General features: G+C 34.3%; 1 protein-coding gene across 3 annotated transcripts in view; it reads left to right on the top strand.

The window, feature by feature from the left end:
- The window catches only part of ESF1 (ESF1 nucleolar pre-rRNA processing protein homolog), an 84,622-nt gene that overhangs the window by 54,429 nt on the left and 12,852 nt on the right, over positions 1 to 17,341 (top strand). For all 3 annotated transcript variants that reach the window (XM_081293542.1, XM_081293541.1, XM_081293543.1), the window contains exons 10-11: positions 2,468 to 2,589; positions 3,867 to 3,954. In XM_081293542.1, the coding sequence (XP_081149668.1) occupies positions 2,468 to 2,589; positions 3,867 to 3,954 (210 nt within the window). The remainder of the gene's footprint in view (positions 1 to 2,467; positions 2,590 to 3,866; positions 3,955 to 17,341) is intronic.

Below are 17,341 nucleotides of genomic sequence, written 5' to 3'. Positions count from 1 at the left end.
AGAGAAAAATCTCTTTCTTAATATTTTGAAGTAATAAAATCCAAATGTATGAGGAAATAATAAAATATAATAGATTATTATTTAAATATCATATATTAACACAGTACTATGCATTTAAATTTGAGATCAGGTTGATTATATGCTGGTTCACATGTGATTTATGTAAATGATTTTATTTTGTTATTTGAAATCATTTTATCAAAAATCATCTTGTTTTATCAAAAAAATTTGCTGCTTTCTCCAAAATGAGGCTCTCAATTTACATTTCCTATGTGCTGTTTATTGCATCATCCATAGATGTGAACATTGGTTTTGTATCTTTCACATTTCTCCTGAAAACTATTTAGTAACATGAGCTTTTTTTCTCATAAGAGATATTTTTGAATGAAAGTTATGTTTCTGATTTGGCATCCAATAAATCAGAGATTCTACCAACAGTGTGTCATACGAACAAATCTTCATAACCTTGAGTATGCGTATAACTTAATACTTTTCTAAGTCATAGAAATTTAGAGATTAAGTCTTGGCTTAAAAGCCAAGGAAGGGACCTTAGAGAGCATCCATTCCAGCTATTTCAGACTTCTTTTATTTTATTTGTTTTTAGATTTATGTGGTGCCAGGAATCGAGCCCAGTGCCTCATGCATGCTAGGCAAGTGCTCTACCACTGAGCCACAACCCCGGCCCCCTTACGAGATACTTTGAGGGAGAAAAACAGTGCATTGGGAGGGAGGGATTGCATACTTCTGATATATACCATCCTCATTTTACATACAGGGAACCTGAGGCCCAAACTAGAGTGGGGTGAGAAGGGTTGGGGCAGCCTCAGGACTGACCAATCCTGGAAGACCTCAATATTGCCAGAAAATGTAACTCCTCTGCTGTCCCCTTTGATAATAGATTTTTTTTTTGGGGGGGGGGAGGGGTAGAATTTTTGGAGGACATGGGTGGCGTAGGGTGGGACTTCAAATATTTAAATGACAGGATCCATTTTTTAAAATAAATAAAATAATTTGAAATGTTCCTTTCAAGAGAGATATGGTCAATCCACATCATCTTCTAGATACATTCTAAATCCTGTGAAATCCAAAGAATATTATATAATTCTCTTTTTTTGCTGATATGTATAAAGAGCCTAAAAACATTTAATAACTTACCTACCAACACACAGCTAGGAAACTGCATAGCTGAAAATTCATCTCCTGATTATCCTCCATATGATTGGTTTATAAAATAAAGAAATGTATAAAACATCTAGAAACATGAACCAAGAACAGCAGAATATAGGAACAAGATTGTTATAAAATACAAGAACAAATTATAGCATTGAAAGAACCAAATCATACAAAATAGAATATGGAATTGATGGTCCTTTTTATCTTAACCATGTGGCTTTCCAGAGTACTTGAAGGGAAATTGTCATAATTCTTTGCTTCCGGGGTATAGTGGGGATTGGTTTTCTAATCAATTTTAGTTAGTCACATGTAGTTTCCAGGAATACAGGCTCACATTTGAGTAACAGAAGCAAGAAAAGATAATTTTGTTCAGTTAATTAGTAGTCATTTCCTGAGATTTTGCTTCAAATTTTTTATTTATTGCCAAACTATTATAACAGATTCAGTATATATATATATATTTCTTCACTTATAGATCTAAACTATAGCTAGATCAAAATACTAAATACCATGGCACATAGCCATGTATTGGTTTCTTCAGAAATAATTTTTCAATATCAAAACTGAAGTCACTGATGGAAAAATATTTTTAACTTTAAGAAATTTGATAGACTCTTCTATATACAGAGAACTTGCTGAGTTGGAAAGGATCTGTTGCAGTCATCAAGTTCTGCACAGAGCACCAAGTATAGAACACACTGGATACACAATAAATGTATTTTGAATTTGTGGATGAAATGAGTCCAGACTTAGTCCAATAAAGGGAAAAAGGAAAAGTACAAGATAACCTGAAAGTTTGCACTACATGGAATCAAACAGAATGACTGCTTAAAGTCTTGAGTGACTACTTCATTGACCACTTAAAGATCTACTTGAAAAAATCTTCCCATATACTGAGAGCTTAATCACTTGGAGAGTTATTACATTTAGAAGAAATTTTAATGCCTAACTAATTTTAAAGGAAGTTTTAGAAAAGAAGAGAGGTACCATATTAATGGGGGTAGGGCTGCTCAAAACAACTTAGCGAAATAAAGGTTGAACCTAAAAAAGGGGGGTTTCCTTAGTGGTTTGACTTTTTGTTGAGTTTGTTGATTTCTTTTGATTCCATCATTAGATTTATTAAGGTTATTAGGAAAGTTTGTTGGCTCCCTGTCATTTTGTGATCTTCAGGTTCTATACATGTTCATTGTTGCATGTTATCTTGTTACTCTGTTAAATATGCATAACTTATATTTGCTTTGTTTTTATATTCTTTTAAATAATTTTAAACTAACTTATTTGTAATTTTCCTTAGGCCTTAAAGAAAGTGCAGAAGAAATGGTCAAAAACAAATTGGAAGGAAAGGATAAACTGACCCCTTGGGAACAATTTTTAGAGAAGAAGAAAGAGAAGAAAAGACTGAAAAAGAAACAGAAGGTATCAGTGATAATCATGATCAAATATTTATTGAATACCAACTCTGTACCAGAAGGCACCAGTTCTTGGTATCCATTATCTCAAACTAGCTACCCACTGGAGTAGACCATGTTGTCACTCCAATTTTAAGAAAGAAGAGGCACAATTGCACCAGGTTAAGATTGCACCAGGCCTCATAATGTTGTACAGTACAGAGCCACTGCAAATACTGCACTCTAACTAAACAATGTATTTGATTTAGGTAGCATATGAATGTGAACATCAAATACATTGTTTAGTTAATATCTAGATATAAAACAGAAAGATTCCATTCTGTGGGGCTGTTTTGTTTGTTTGTTTGGTTTGGTCTGAATCAGACCAACTGGCAATTGAACCCAGGGTGCTTTACCATTAAGCTATATCTCCAGCACATTGTTTAAAATTGAGTTTGTATTGTTTGGAAAATTCTTTTTTTCTCTTCCACCTTTTTGTATTGGTGCATTGTAGTTACATATCACGATTGTATTTGTTGTCACATATTTATTGTTACATATTCACACAAGTATACAACATAACAATATATCTCCCCTTTCCCTTTTCTCACCCCATTCCCTTCTCTCCTCCTACCGCCTGGTCAGTGTTTGTAGAAATGGATAGTAAAATGAAGCTATGGGGTAAAAGCCCTGCCCCCATTGATATGGTACCTCTCCTCTTTTCTAAAACTTCCTTTAAAATTAGTTAGGCATTAAAATTTCTTTTAAATGGATTAACTCTCCAAGTGATTAAGCTCTTAGTTTATGGGAAGATTTTCAAGTAGATCTTTCAGTGGTCAATGAAGTAGTCACTCAAGACTTTAAGCAGTCATTCTGTTTGATTCCATGTAGTACAAACTTTCAGGTTAGCTTGTACTTTTCCTTTTTCCCTTTATTGGACTAAGTCTGGAATTATTTCAAAGTTAAAAATATTTTTCCATCAGTGACTTCAGTTTTGATATTGAAAAATTATTTCTGAAGAAACCAATACATGGCTATGTGCCATGGTATTCAGCATTTTGATCTAGCTATAGTTTAGATCTATAAGTAAAGAAATATATGAGTATATATATATTGCTAGATATGTGTTACAGTCCTCCTACTTAAGCTTCTGGAGTAGCTGAAATTCAAGCATGTGCCACCACACCCAGCTAAAAGCTTAATTTTAGATTAAACTACTTGATACAAAAGAAATATATATAATTTTTCTCCATATACATAGTTCTTATAAAAAGGTAATTGTGTATATTTACATTCAACTTTAAGACTCTTGCTGAAGAAACCAGTGATGATGAACTTCCCCCCGATGTTGATTTGAATGACCCGTACTTTGCTGAAGAAGTTAAAAGATTAGGTAAGCCCAGTCTAAATTTGTAGTATTCATTTGGAATCTAAAGAAAAGGATGACATGGGTGGAAACAATGTAAACTGATGATTCTTTTTAAATTGCTAGAATTTGGATGGCTCTCTCTGGCTTATAAGCAATACCATCCTGTGAGGTCCAACCATTGATCATATTGGGAAGGGTCAACATAAAGAATGATTACATCGTAGGAGATTTTTGATAATGTGGTTAACTTAAATATTTTAATGGGGATTTCTTTCTAGGAATTATCCTGATAGTCAATCAAATGCACTCTATAAAAGAATGAAAGGGAAATAGAGGAATAGTCATCTTCTTGTGCTTTGGCTACATTTTTATAATACATCCACTCTAGGTCTCTCACTGCAAAGACTATGAAAAATTAAATACTTTTATCTATATATACTTTTTAAAATTTATATATGCAATTATGGTATAACAACTTTTTCTGTTCAGTAAACATCTGTTTCATTTTATATCTTTTATATTTATCATGCTTGATTATAGGTAAAAGCCAGCTTTTTTCTTACTTCCCTTTTTGTTTCAACCCCTAAACTACCTGGTATCTCATTTCCAATATCCAAAGAGCCTTGTTTCCATTGCAAATGCACCACTCATTCTTTTCATTCTTACCTGTTAGTATATGTCAATGTGTTTGGTAAAGTTTAGGCCATACTTGAACAAGTCAGTACAGAGACACTGAAAATAAATATTTTCCATTTACTGTCATGCATTTGGCCTTCCCCTAATTTTTATACCACACACATGAACCCCAAAAGGCTCACTTTTGCAACAACTCCAAGCTGGCATTGTAAAGAGAAGGATTTTATGAAGTTTCCCCTGTTTCTTGTCCTCTTGACCAGTGGGCCAGAATAGTTCTCAACAAGAAAGTCAAAATTGCCTAAAATTATTTCCTGGTTGTTATAGCCTTTTAGCACTGACATTTTATTGAAGAAAAAGAGATTGAGATGAATAAAGTCTGTTATAGGATGTGAGATGCTTGGGAATTGGAAAGGGAAGTGGAAACTCAGCATATTATGCTTTTTAACATATCTTTGCCATCATTTCTAGATGATGAGGGATTTTATCCTTATCCTGTGGCTAAAACAAAGTTTATAATGGAGAAATGTAAAGCATTTAGTTTCCTTTTTCTCTGTCCAAAGTGCTTCATTTGGCATGTGAAATCTGGTCAAATTGCAGAAGTCTTAATAGGATTCAAAGAGTAAGTTAAATAGTTTGATTTCTTGGGGTAGCCAGTTTTCTGGAATCAGCGCGCGTGCGCGCACACACACGCACACACATATAAAGTGTTTTTCTGTGTTTATTCATTTTATCAGGAAATATTTTGGTTGCCTACCAGATGCTGGGCATTCTGCTAGATTAGAGAGAAATACCAATAAAAATAATTGCAAGATTGTAATCTCTCAAGGAGTCTATTTTTAGCACATGTTTGGTTTTTACATAGAAGAGTTCTCATACTATGAAAATTCAGTAAATGTTTTAAAAGAAATAGAGTAATGTAGAGAATATACATAGGAGGAAAAGGGGAAAGAGGAGTTTACAGAGGATAGGCAAAATGGCCTCTCTCAGGTGATGAAATTTGAGCTGAGTATTGTAGAATGAGGAGTAAGGCATAACTGGGGAAAGAGCATTGCAAAGGAGGGGAAAGTGGAAGTGAGAAAGAAAACAGGTTAAAAAAAGGCATTGATAAAAACTTGGAGACCTCTTTTGCAGAGAAATCTAAACAAAAGATGATGATGGTTTAGACTGGATGCCACTAATAGAACTGGAAGGAAAAGAGAGATCAGGCTTTAGATTTATTTTGAAAATAGACTTCCTAATGTATTTGAATAAGGAAGAAACTTAGCCTAACTCTGGGGTTTTAGATTTGAGTTTCTGGGAGAAGACCAGAGACTTACTGAGTTAAGAATGTAGGAAAAGTAAGTTTGGGTGGGAAGTAAAGTAAATAGATCTATTTTGGGCAAAATCACTTTGAGATGTCAAGTAGATATCCAAAGGTGTAAGGTTAACATTTAGCCATGAGTATGAGAAATCAGAGCTAAGAGAGTACAAATATATACTTGTGAATCAGTAGCATGCAAATGGTACTTGAAACATTGGTACTGGAAATAGAAAGCGTTGATAAGAGGATTCACCTACGGTCAGGTGAAACCTTCAAAAACTACTATTACTCAGTCATTCTGGAGGAAGTATTACCTGGAAAGTAGGGAAAAGCTTAAGAACTTGAGAAGGAACATCTGTGAATTAGGAAAAAATTATCACAGGCCTCTTGTAAACCAAAAGTGGAGAAAAAGTGCATAAAAGGAGAGATATGATAATGTCATGTGCCAGTATTCATACAGAGAAGTGTCCTATAGAAACCAGTGAGATATAGAGAACATTGGGTCATCTTAAAGGTAGTTTCAGTAGGTTAATAGTAAAGTACAAGTGAGTGTTGAGGAAGTAGAGATTCAGAGTAAAGAATGTTTTCCAGGAGTTATATTATAAAGTAGTAGCTGAATATGGGTAAATAAAAATTGAGTTTTGGTTTGGTTGGGTTTGGTGTTTATTGTTTGTTTTTTAGATACAAACTTTGAAGACTTGCTTTAATCCTTTTCGGGTTGCTCTAGTAGAGAATATACAGAAACTAGGGGAGATAAATGCACAGGTGAAGTCCTTGAGAAGGCAAGGATAGAATCGGGAGCATATTTGGAGGGATTTGACTTTGAAGGAGTCAGGATGCCTTCTTTCTGTCAGGAGAGAAGACAAGTAAATACTAATGCAGATACATATATATGGGGTCAGGAAGATGAGGGATTTTCATGGTTGGTTAGGATTTATCCTATTTGTTCATTCATTTACAAAGGTACAGATAATCTGAGTGGGCGTGTAAGGTAGGAACCCAAGAAACAGATCATTCTGGGAAGAGTTATTGCCTAAGACTGTTGATTAAATGAACTATCATTAAATGAATAACACTTAAAGGAAATGTTTTGGTCAGGGGCTAAGAATGAAGAAAGATGGGTCATATAAATCTGAAGGTCAGTCCAAATGCAAAACCATAGAATGTGAAACAAGGGCAGCAATAGGGAAAGCTGGCCGAAGAAGAGAACCAGCTAAGCCACACAGATTGGTTTACCAAAGGAATGTGTCCCTTTTGTTTTATTGATTCTGGGAATTGAACTCAGGGTGTCACTCATACTAGGTACATACTTTACCACTGAGCTACACCCTAGCCCTTTCTTCTTTCTTTCTTCTTTTTTTTCTTTTTAATTAACTCTTTGATTTTTTGACAGCTAAGTTATTCAGGCTGGCCTCAAACTTGATGTCCTTCCTCAGTCTCCTGAGTAGCCAGGATTACCAGTGTGTGCCACAGCATCCAGCAGAAGATGTCCCTTTTGAATAATGCCAAATTATAAAAAAGCTATATACACTCATTCATTTGTGTATCCATCCAGTAAACCAATAATTATTGAGTATTGAAATCATCCAGTCTTTTCCCATTACTTTCAGCATTTGTTAGAAGTTATTTATAGAAAGTTATGCATCACATAATGATGTTTTAGTCAACAACAGACCACATATAGGGTGGTGGTCTCATAAGATTATATAACCTAATTACATAGTAATCATCTTGGTTTGGATAAGTACATTCTGTGATATTCACATAACAATGTCACTAACAATGTAACCATGAGCCTTGTGATTAAGCAATTTATGTCTGTATAGGAAAATAATGTCATCTTTTCTCATACTATATATTTTAATCTAACTACCGAAGGTAAAAGTGGACTTTAAAGAAATTGTATTAGATATATATCATGTATATGTACAAAGAGATGGATTTAATGAGAAATTTTTACTCAGTTCTAATCTTTTTCTGCCCAGGATAAACTAAATTTGTACTTCACAGTATCTGGAAGATATAAGAAGAATAAGTGTTGTTAACATTTTGTACTCATGATCCAAGAAAGTAATAGAGGATAGATGGAAACTTCCCTTTAGCTTTAGGGAAGTGGATTCCTATAAGGAAGTAAAAAAGAACTTGTATTTTTCATTTGGTGTCCTCTAATGTCCTTCTTAAGAGGACCTTTATAGTAGGTTATACAAGAGTTGGATTTTGGTTCAAAATTTACCAGATTGTGATTTTTAAAAAATATATAGATACAAAATAACTCAGGTGACTTAAATAAGTATATTAATTTATCACAGTATTGCCTTCATTATTAATTGTCAAGACATGAGATTTTGGGGGATATAGAGCTACTTTCCAATAATATTTGAGATGTAATGAATTTGGCTCACTTGTGTTTGGGAAGGTGTATAGTTCAAGTTCACGGTTGAAACAGCACAAAGACATTATAACAAATTTGTTCTAGGCAATCCCATAGAACAAAACTTAATACACCTTTCAGATATGAAAATATTGAGTTCATTGACTGATGCCAGATCTCATGTTTAGATTGGGTTAGGAGCCAGCATACTATAGATCTTCTATAATTGTTTCTTTATTTTTTTTCCCCTAAACTTCAAACTTGATATCAAGTCAGTTTGAAAATATAATGTACTTCTATGATAATTAAGTTTTTTTTCTTTTTGAAATGAAACACGGAGGGAAATTACTTCTTGTTTTGCTAATTACTTAAATTATTCCTCCCCCCTTTTTTTCTGGTGCCAGGAATTAAACTCACGCGTACAAGGCAAGTGCTCTATCACTAAGCTATACCCGACCCTTAATTTCATAAACTATTTAATAACATTTGGTTTTTGAAAAAGTAGAACTGAAATAAAACACATCAGTATTAAAATATGTCCTTTGTCTTGACATTTTTAGATATTTGATGTCATAAGAATATAATGTTGTACATGCATTTAATTCATTTCATCAGTATGCTGAGTGCTTACAATGTATTGCTTGTATGTTCTGCAGTTTACAAATAGTTTTATTTTATATTCTGTCATCTGATTCATATTTCAGTCCTGCTTTATAGATGAATAAACAGAAGCTCAAAAAAACAGTTGAATTGCCCAAGGGCCAGGTGGTAGCTGGTATTATCTGAATCTGAGCATGCTTCTGCAAATACATTGTAAAGACCAGAGCCAGGGCTAGTGCCAGGACCAAATGAAGAAGAGAAATTGCTTGATTTTTCAAGCAAAGCCAGAATGTATCACCCTAGAAGATAAACAGACTGCTAAGGGGAAGTATTCTTTTTTTTTTTTTTTTTTTTGACACAGTACCTTTATTTTATTTATTTTATGTGGTGCTGAGGATCGAACCCAGGGCCTCGCATGTGCTAGGCAAGTGCTTTACTGCTGAGCCCCAACCCCAGCCCCAAGGGGAAGTATTCTTGAATGTAGGAATCTGATACAAAAAGTGAATCACTAGGGGGTTTACTGCTCACCATCTGGTCAGTACTGATAGTATGTCTGCCTTATAGTAAACTCTTTTTTTCTCACATGAACTGTTCAACTAAAAGTTCTAGAAGTTTTTTATGGAAAAATTTTCTGATGCTGTAAGTAACTGAAGATAGAATTTCCTTTATAGATTTTTTTCACAGATTGACGTTTGCAACATCTCTCTTTCTATAAATGTATTCTGACAGTTTGTTTGTTTGTTTATTTATTTATTGCATAAAGGGATAGTAACATTCATTTAATTATAAAACTCAACATCTGATTTGGAGTCTCTGTTGGTCTTTGACTTATTAGAATTGATTCATATGCACTTTTTGCAGCAGTCCTAGGAGTTATGACTTCTTAATTTCCCAAAGATTCCCTGATAAAGATAATATTTTAGAACAGGAGCTTTCATTTCCTTGGTACTTTGTATTTAATTTAAGTCTGAGAACTTTCCAGAGAGACAAAAGAGTTAAAAAAAATTAAGATGTGCCTTTTTAAAAAATATATTTTTTAGTTGTAGTTAGACATAATACCTTTATTTTACTTATTTTTATGTGGTGCTGAGGATCAAACCTCGCATGTTCTAGGCGCATGCTCCACTGCTGAACCACAACCCCAGCCCAAGATGTGCCCTCTTAATATGACCTTGTTAGAAGTGCAGAAAGGATCTCTATACATTATTTCAACTAAACAGTTCAGTGTAGCACACAGTAAATTTTTGTGAGCAAAAAAAATTTTCATCACACTAAAATTGGATATCATTTTTAGCCTTGACAATCTTGGAAGTTCTTTTTTTTTTTTTTTTTTTTTGGGTCCCTTCCCTTGCTGCGATCTTCCTTTCATGTTATTTTTATAACTTTTCACCAGGTTGTTATAAAATCCAAAACACTTCATTGTGGGCTCTTTGAAATTATGTTCTGCAGCTGTATGTGAAGATCTTTATCTCCTTTATGTATTAATCATATGCAGCCTGATTTTTCACCCTGCCACACAGTGATCTTCTGCATATGGCGCATGTCCATTCATTTTAGAAGGCACTCTTGAGAGCACAGGAGCAGAGGAGATAGAATTCAGGCCCTAAGAAAGTAGAAACTTGATACTTACATATTAAAATGCATACACAAAGAGAAAAGGTTAAAATCATTCCTTGAAAAACATTTCAGATAGGACTAATTAAGATTTAGGGAGAAAGGATACATACAATAAATATTTCTTCTTAGAAGAAGTACAAAACAAATCCCTTAGTAGCATTAAGATGAGCCTGGCAGCACTTTTATGCTGGAATGTTCTCTCATCTGGGCATGCCCACAGACAGGTCTGCATGAGTACAGCACACACTTAATAAACATGAAGCAGTTTCTAAAGTCTTGACATTAGGCTTTCCTTATCTTACTATTCTCCCTTAGCTATTCAGCCACCATTATGTGTTCTGTGACTTTAATATCATTATTTCACAACAAAAATGCATTTTAAATTGAAAAGGCTATTACAGGGAGAATGACATTTGATAGCCAAGTGATATTGTAGTGATTATCAGTAGAGAGCCTGAGCCATAATGATTGGGTTTGAGTCAGATTCCTTCACTTGCTGGGCATAATGGCCTATCCCTGTAATCCCAGTGACTCAAGGCTAAGGCAGGAAGATGGCAAGGTTGAGGCTAGCCTCAGCAATTTAGTAAGACCCTCAGCAAGATCCTAGACCAAAAATTTAAAAAAAAAAAAATTCTTTCACTCACTAAACCTGAAACAAATCATTTAACCTCTCTATGCCTCAGTTTCCTCATCCACAAAATAAGGATTATAATAAATAATAAAATCTCATAGAGTTGTTGTGAAAATTAACATATATATGTATATATATATGTGTGTGTGTATTTTATATATATATAGAGAGAGAGAGTGTGTGTGTGTGTGTAAATAGAACAGTACTACTGTGTGTGTGTGTGTGTGTGTGTGTGTGTAAATAGAACAGTACTACTGCCTGGCACATAGTAAACACAATATAAGTGTTGTTACCACTTATAGAGATTGTTGGTTTCTCTACAATGGAAGGCAGAGCACAGTTGATTCAAAGACCATGTTCAGCAGTTTAGATAGGACCATACCATTCAAGAGTAACAGAACATGGCTTTGTAGATAATGAACCTTCCCTTCCAACTCTTCAGACTGGAAGAGATTGATCTTTCATACTCTAGCACCCTGACTCCAACTCCCTTTGAGCCCTACCACTAACACAGACATACAAGTGAAAAGAAAAAAAAGTCACAATATCAGCATGATCACCAAGGAATCCAAGACATTTATGTATAGTAAGAATATAATGAAAATAATAGCAAGCACCTATATAGCACCAGGTGCCAGACATTAACTACATTTTTCCAATTCACTGCCATTAAATCCTTACTAAACTCTTAAAAGGTAACTGCCATTATTAAAATTTCATTTTATAGAAAAGGGACAGGCACAAAACTGCCATAGCTAGAATGTGGCAGTTTCAGAATTGAAATGAAGCCAACTTCTCCAAAGCCAGGTGTCCTTAATTGCTGCACTTTTTTATTCAGAATGAGAGCATCTTGTGGGCTAAAAGTTTGAGTCAGAAGTGCAAGTCATCATTGATAATTCCAGTAAAAATATTTGCAGTAAATTATTTATATCTGTTTTATCCCTGAATTGCTAATTCTTAATTAATGTAATTTACTTAAATAATTTGGTTTCAATGCTGCAGGATTTCTAAAAGTTCTTGGAAGTATATTCCTTTTTTTTCCCCCTCTTCCCTGCATTGGGGATTGAACCCAGGGCTCCACACATGCTAGACAAATGCTCTACCATTGAATTACTAAATCTACAAATATATTTTTATAGTTTTATTCTGTGGACCAAAGAAATCTCAAGTAGGCAGTTGAAATAAATGTTTGGAATTGAGAGGAATTAGAGCTAGAAATAAAAATTTAAAAATTAACAACATAGAGATGTTTTAAGTAACCAGACTGGATGAAAGAATGTTAAGAGTTGCATAAGTAAACTATAGATCTGAGGACTAAGCCCTAAGGTCGTACAATATTTACAGGTCAAGAACATGCGGAAGAACCTGTAAAGGAACCCCAAGAATATGGTGAACAGGAGGAAAGAGAGGGAAGTGACCCAGAGGCCAGGTGAAAATAATGTGTCAAGAAATAGTGGTTGGGGTCTGGGATTGTGGCTCAGTGGCTCAGCACTTGCCTTGAACGTATGAGGCACTGGGTTCAATCCTCAGCACCACATAAAAATAAATAAATAAAATAAAGGTATTGTGTCCATCTACAACTGAAAAAATATTAAAAGAAAAGAAATAGTGGTTGGTTTTTAAGTTGAAAGATCCATGAGGTTTGTGTGCCACTGTGAATAATTTAATAGAGAGGGGAAGAGAAAAGGGGATTAATTACTAGAATGGGGTCTGAAGTGGCAAGAAGAGATAAGATCCATTTACAGGCAGGGGATTGACTTATATTAGAACAATACAATTCATTCATGCAAGTAATAATAATCAAAACACAATGATTACTCTGTACCAGGCTCTGTTCTAAGCACTCTACTTATTTTAATAATGTAATGCTCCTAATAGTCTTGTGTGGTTGGTAACAGTTACCATCTTTGTTTTGGATGACTATGTTGAACTACCGAGAAGTTGAACAGTGATACTAGTAGGTTTCTTAGGCTGGCATTCTAGCTCTAAAACACATGGTCCTGCACAATAGAGTTTTCCTGTGGCAACCTCTGAAAGTTCACTTTTTATTGCTTCTTTTTTCTTTCTTTCTTTCTTTCTTTCTTTCTTTCTTTCTTTCTTTCTTTCTTTCTTTCTTTCTTTTTTAGCAAAAATAGGAAATAAGGTTATGAGTGAGATCAAGGTAGGTGTGAGTTTTGGATATGAACTTCCTTTCTCTCTGATCTTACCGTCTATCCCCATCACCCTATCTCCACAGAGCCTCACAAACCTTCCTGCTACATCTTTGTCATTCTCTGTTCATGAATACTCTTCAAGTGTTGTCATGTCTTACCTCCTCTTTTTATTCAGGTCATTATTTATATGTCACCTTTTTGAAGAGGGCTTCCTTAATCACCCTAACTAAACCAGCTTCCCTATTCAGTCTCCAAACTTTTTCTCCTTTACCCACATCCTCCCTACTAGAAAGTAAACTTGATGAGACAGGTTTGACTGTCTTGTTTACTGCTTATAGCACCAGAACCTAAAGTAGTGCTTGTAACATAATAGGTATCAGTTAATATTTGTGAGATAGAAAAAATAATTTTCTTCTGTTCATTGACAGTTTCCTTTTATCTCTTAATGACCTGTTTTCTGTTTTTAAGTGTTAATATTCTTTTTATTGGTTCTTCTAATATAACAATAGGATTCATAATTACAAAAGTCCCCAGTACTTCCCTTTTCCTCTCCTCTCCCCATTTCCTTCCCTCCTTTCTGCTGTTTACTTACAGTTTTATTTTTTTTATCCCCCTCCCTATTTTGGATTAGCTTCCACATATCAGAAAATATTCAATCTTTGACATTCTAATTCTGGCTCATTTTACTTAGTATCATAATCTCCAGTTCCAGCCCACTTATCAGCAAATGCCATAAAGCCATTTTTTCTTTTTTCATCCTTTAAGGATTAATATTCTTAACATGATATCTATATGTTGGGAAAAAAAGTGGTGTCATAGTATTAGCAACCATTTATTTTTTTATTCTAATTTGTTATGTATTTCATATTACACATATAGAGCACAATTTTTCATATCTCTGGATGTACTCAAAGTAGAGTCACACCATTCGTGTCTTCATATGTATACTTAATAGCTGCCATCTGACTTGAGTGAAATCTTAGGGTCATGATGTCCATCTCATTCCACCATCTTTTCTACCCCCATGCCCCCTTCCCTTCATCCCCTTTGCCCTATCTAAAGTTTTTCCATTCCTCCCATGCTTCCCACCCCCCATCCCCATTATGGATTAGCATCCTCATATTAGAACATTCAGTATTTGTTTTTTTTTTTTTTTTGGAATTGACTTACTTCACTTAGTATAATATTCTCCAACTCCATCCATTTACCTGCAAATGCCATGATTTTTTTTCTCTTTTAATGCTGAGTAACATTCCATTGTGTATATATACTATAATTTTTTTATCCATTCATCTACTGTAGGGCATCTAGGTTGGTTCTGCAATTTTGCTACTGTGAATTATGCTGCTAGAAACATTGATGTGGCTGTATCCTTGTAGAATGCTGTTTTTAAGTCCTTTGGGTATAAATGGAGGAGTGGAATAGCTGGGTCAAATGGTGGTTCCATTCCCAGTTTTCCAAGGAATCTCCATATTGGCTGCACCAATTTGCAGTCCAACCAGCAATGTATGAGGGTGCCTTTTTCCCCACATCCTCACGAACACTTATTATTGTTTTTATTCTTAATAGTTGCCATCTGACTTGAGTGAAATCTTAAGAGTAGCTTTGATTTGCATTTCTCTAATTGCTAGAGATGTTGAACATTTTTTCATATATTTGTTGATTGACTGTATATCTTCTTCTGCAAAGTGTCTGTTTAGTTTCGTGACCCATTTATTGATTGGGTTTTGTTTCTTTTGCTGAGAAGTTTTTTAGTTTGAATTTGTCCCATTTATTGATTCTTGATTTTATTTTTTGTGCTGTAGGAGTCTTATTAAAGAAGTTGGGGCCTAATATAACATGATGCAGATTTGAGCCTACTTTTTCTTCTATTAGGCGCAGGGTCTCTGGTTTAATTCCTAGGTCCTTGATCCACTTTGAGTTGAGTCTTGTGCATGGTGAGAGATAGAGGTTTAATTTCATTTTTTGCATATGGATTTCCAGTTTTCCCAGCATCATTTGTTGAAGAGGCTATCTTTTCTCCTATGTATGTTTTTGGTGCTTTTGTCTAATATGAGATAACTGTAATTATGTGGGTTAGTCTCTTGAGTCCTCTATTCTGTACCATTGGTCTACAGGTATATTTTGGTTCCAATACCATGATCTCTTTGTTTCTATTGCTCTGTAGTGTAGTTTAAGGTCTGGGCAACCATTTATTTTTAATATGAAAATGTATAAACAGAAAATTTGAAAGTTAACAGTAAAGATCATTTGCTCACAATTGTTAACATTTTGCCTTTTGTTTTACCTATATATCTTTATCGTGTTTCATAAAGCTACATAACTAAAAGATATTAAACACTAATAGCATCTAATGTTTGAATTTTCAGTTACACTGGTGACTTATAGCTTTTTTTTTTCAAACTCATATTCAGTCAGGTTTCACACAATACTTTTATTTTTATCTCTTTAGTTGATTATAGTTTTAAAGACCCATGTGCTTTTTTCCTTTATAACATTTGCTTTTTCAAAAGCCCAGGCTAGTGATCATTTGGAAGGTCTCACGTTCTAGTTTTTCTAATAGTTTCTTGTCCCTCTGTCCTCTGTATTTGTAGTAAGCTAGAAGTTAGACTAGTTATTTGGTTAGATTTATATTGAATATTTTTGGCAGGAGTATATCCTAGGCAATGCTTTATCTTTAATTCATATCACATCAGTGAGCAGTGAATGTCAGATGTTCCAAAGACCGCTTGATGAAGTGGCACAGTACCCAACAGGGATCTTAGGCTCTGCTAGGCAAACTCAAAGGACTCAAATGTGTCACATTTGGCACCCACAGGGATTCAGGCCAGAAGGCACATCAGGGCAGCATTGTGTGATTCTCTCTAGTGCAAGTCTTCATAGCAGTCAATTCAGTAGAATAGCTCAGACATAGGGAAAGGAGACAGAATATTCAATAGTCATCTCTAAAAAGTCCCAAATAGGAACTGATTTCTTTTCAACAGTTCCTACACATGACTTCTAGATCTTTGCATATCAGACTTTATATCAGTTATAAGAGTTACTATGGGCTGGGTTTGTGGCTCAGTGGTAGATCGCTTGCCTAGCATGTGTGAGGCACTGGGTTCGATTCTCAGCGCCACATATAAACAAATAAATGAATAAAGGCCCATCAATAACTAATAAATTTTTTTAAAAAAAAAGAGTCACTGTATCCATGAAAGCCAAGAGCATTGAGATATCTAAATCAGGAGCCACTTTTACCACACATAGTTTTGTCCAGTAATACAGCCAGAAAATTAGCTGAAGATCATATTTGTCTCTAGAGAAAGCAAAAGGGTTTTGTTAAACTTAACAGATAGAGACCCATCAAATTGTTATCATAAAGTTAAGTTCTTTTCATTTTGCAAGTGACTTTCTATGTGTGGTATTAAAGAGTTTATATATTCAAATTGCTTGGTTTCCCCTTGTCCTTCCCCGCACTTCTTGATGTCTTCAGTGTTTTTATGCGAAGAAAATATTTCTTCTGTAGCTGTTCCCTGTTCTATAGGGTTTTTTGTGTAGGTGTGTGTGTGTTTAATGTCTAACTTCTAAATACACCTACATTTTATTTTCCTGTATATCATGAGGTAAGACTATAACCTAATTAATTTTTTCCAAAATTAAACAAATTGCCCAGCACCTGTTGTTGAATAATCTCTTCTTTTTTCATTGAAAAGTACAAAGAATATTGTTCTGTTGTCTTCCTTACATAGAATAGGAATGTTTTGGTTATTTTACTTCTTTTTTGTTTGTTTATTTGTTGATTATGGAGGAGGAGGATTGAACCCAGGGCCTTGTCTTGCTAGGCAGAACTCTTTCACTAAGCTATACCCCCAACCCTATTTCAATTTTCAGTATATTTTATCACAATTTGTCTTAATATTTAAGTCTATCTTATTTTATTTAGAATCTCCTTAAATTGCTTTTATCGTTAATGAATATTGAATTTTATCAAATGCTTATTCTGCATCTGTTGAAATTATTTGATTTTTCTTTTTTGCTGATAATTTAAGTTATACATTACTTGAAGGGGAAATTTCTTCTTTATCATGTTGTCACCTCATCCAGGAACATTGTATTTA

This window comes from Spermophilus citellus (assembly GCF_964194105.1).
Source record: "Spermophilus citellus genome assembly, chromosome: 4".
NCBI lineage: Eukaryota > Metazoa > Chordata > Mammalia > Rodentia > Sciuridae > Spermophilus > Spermophilus citellus.
This window is presented reverse-complemented; position numbering and strand designations above follow the sequence as displayed.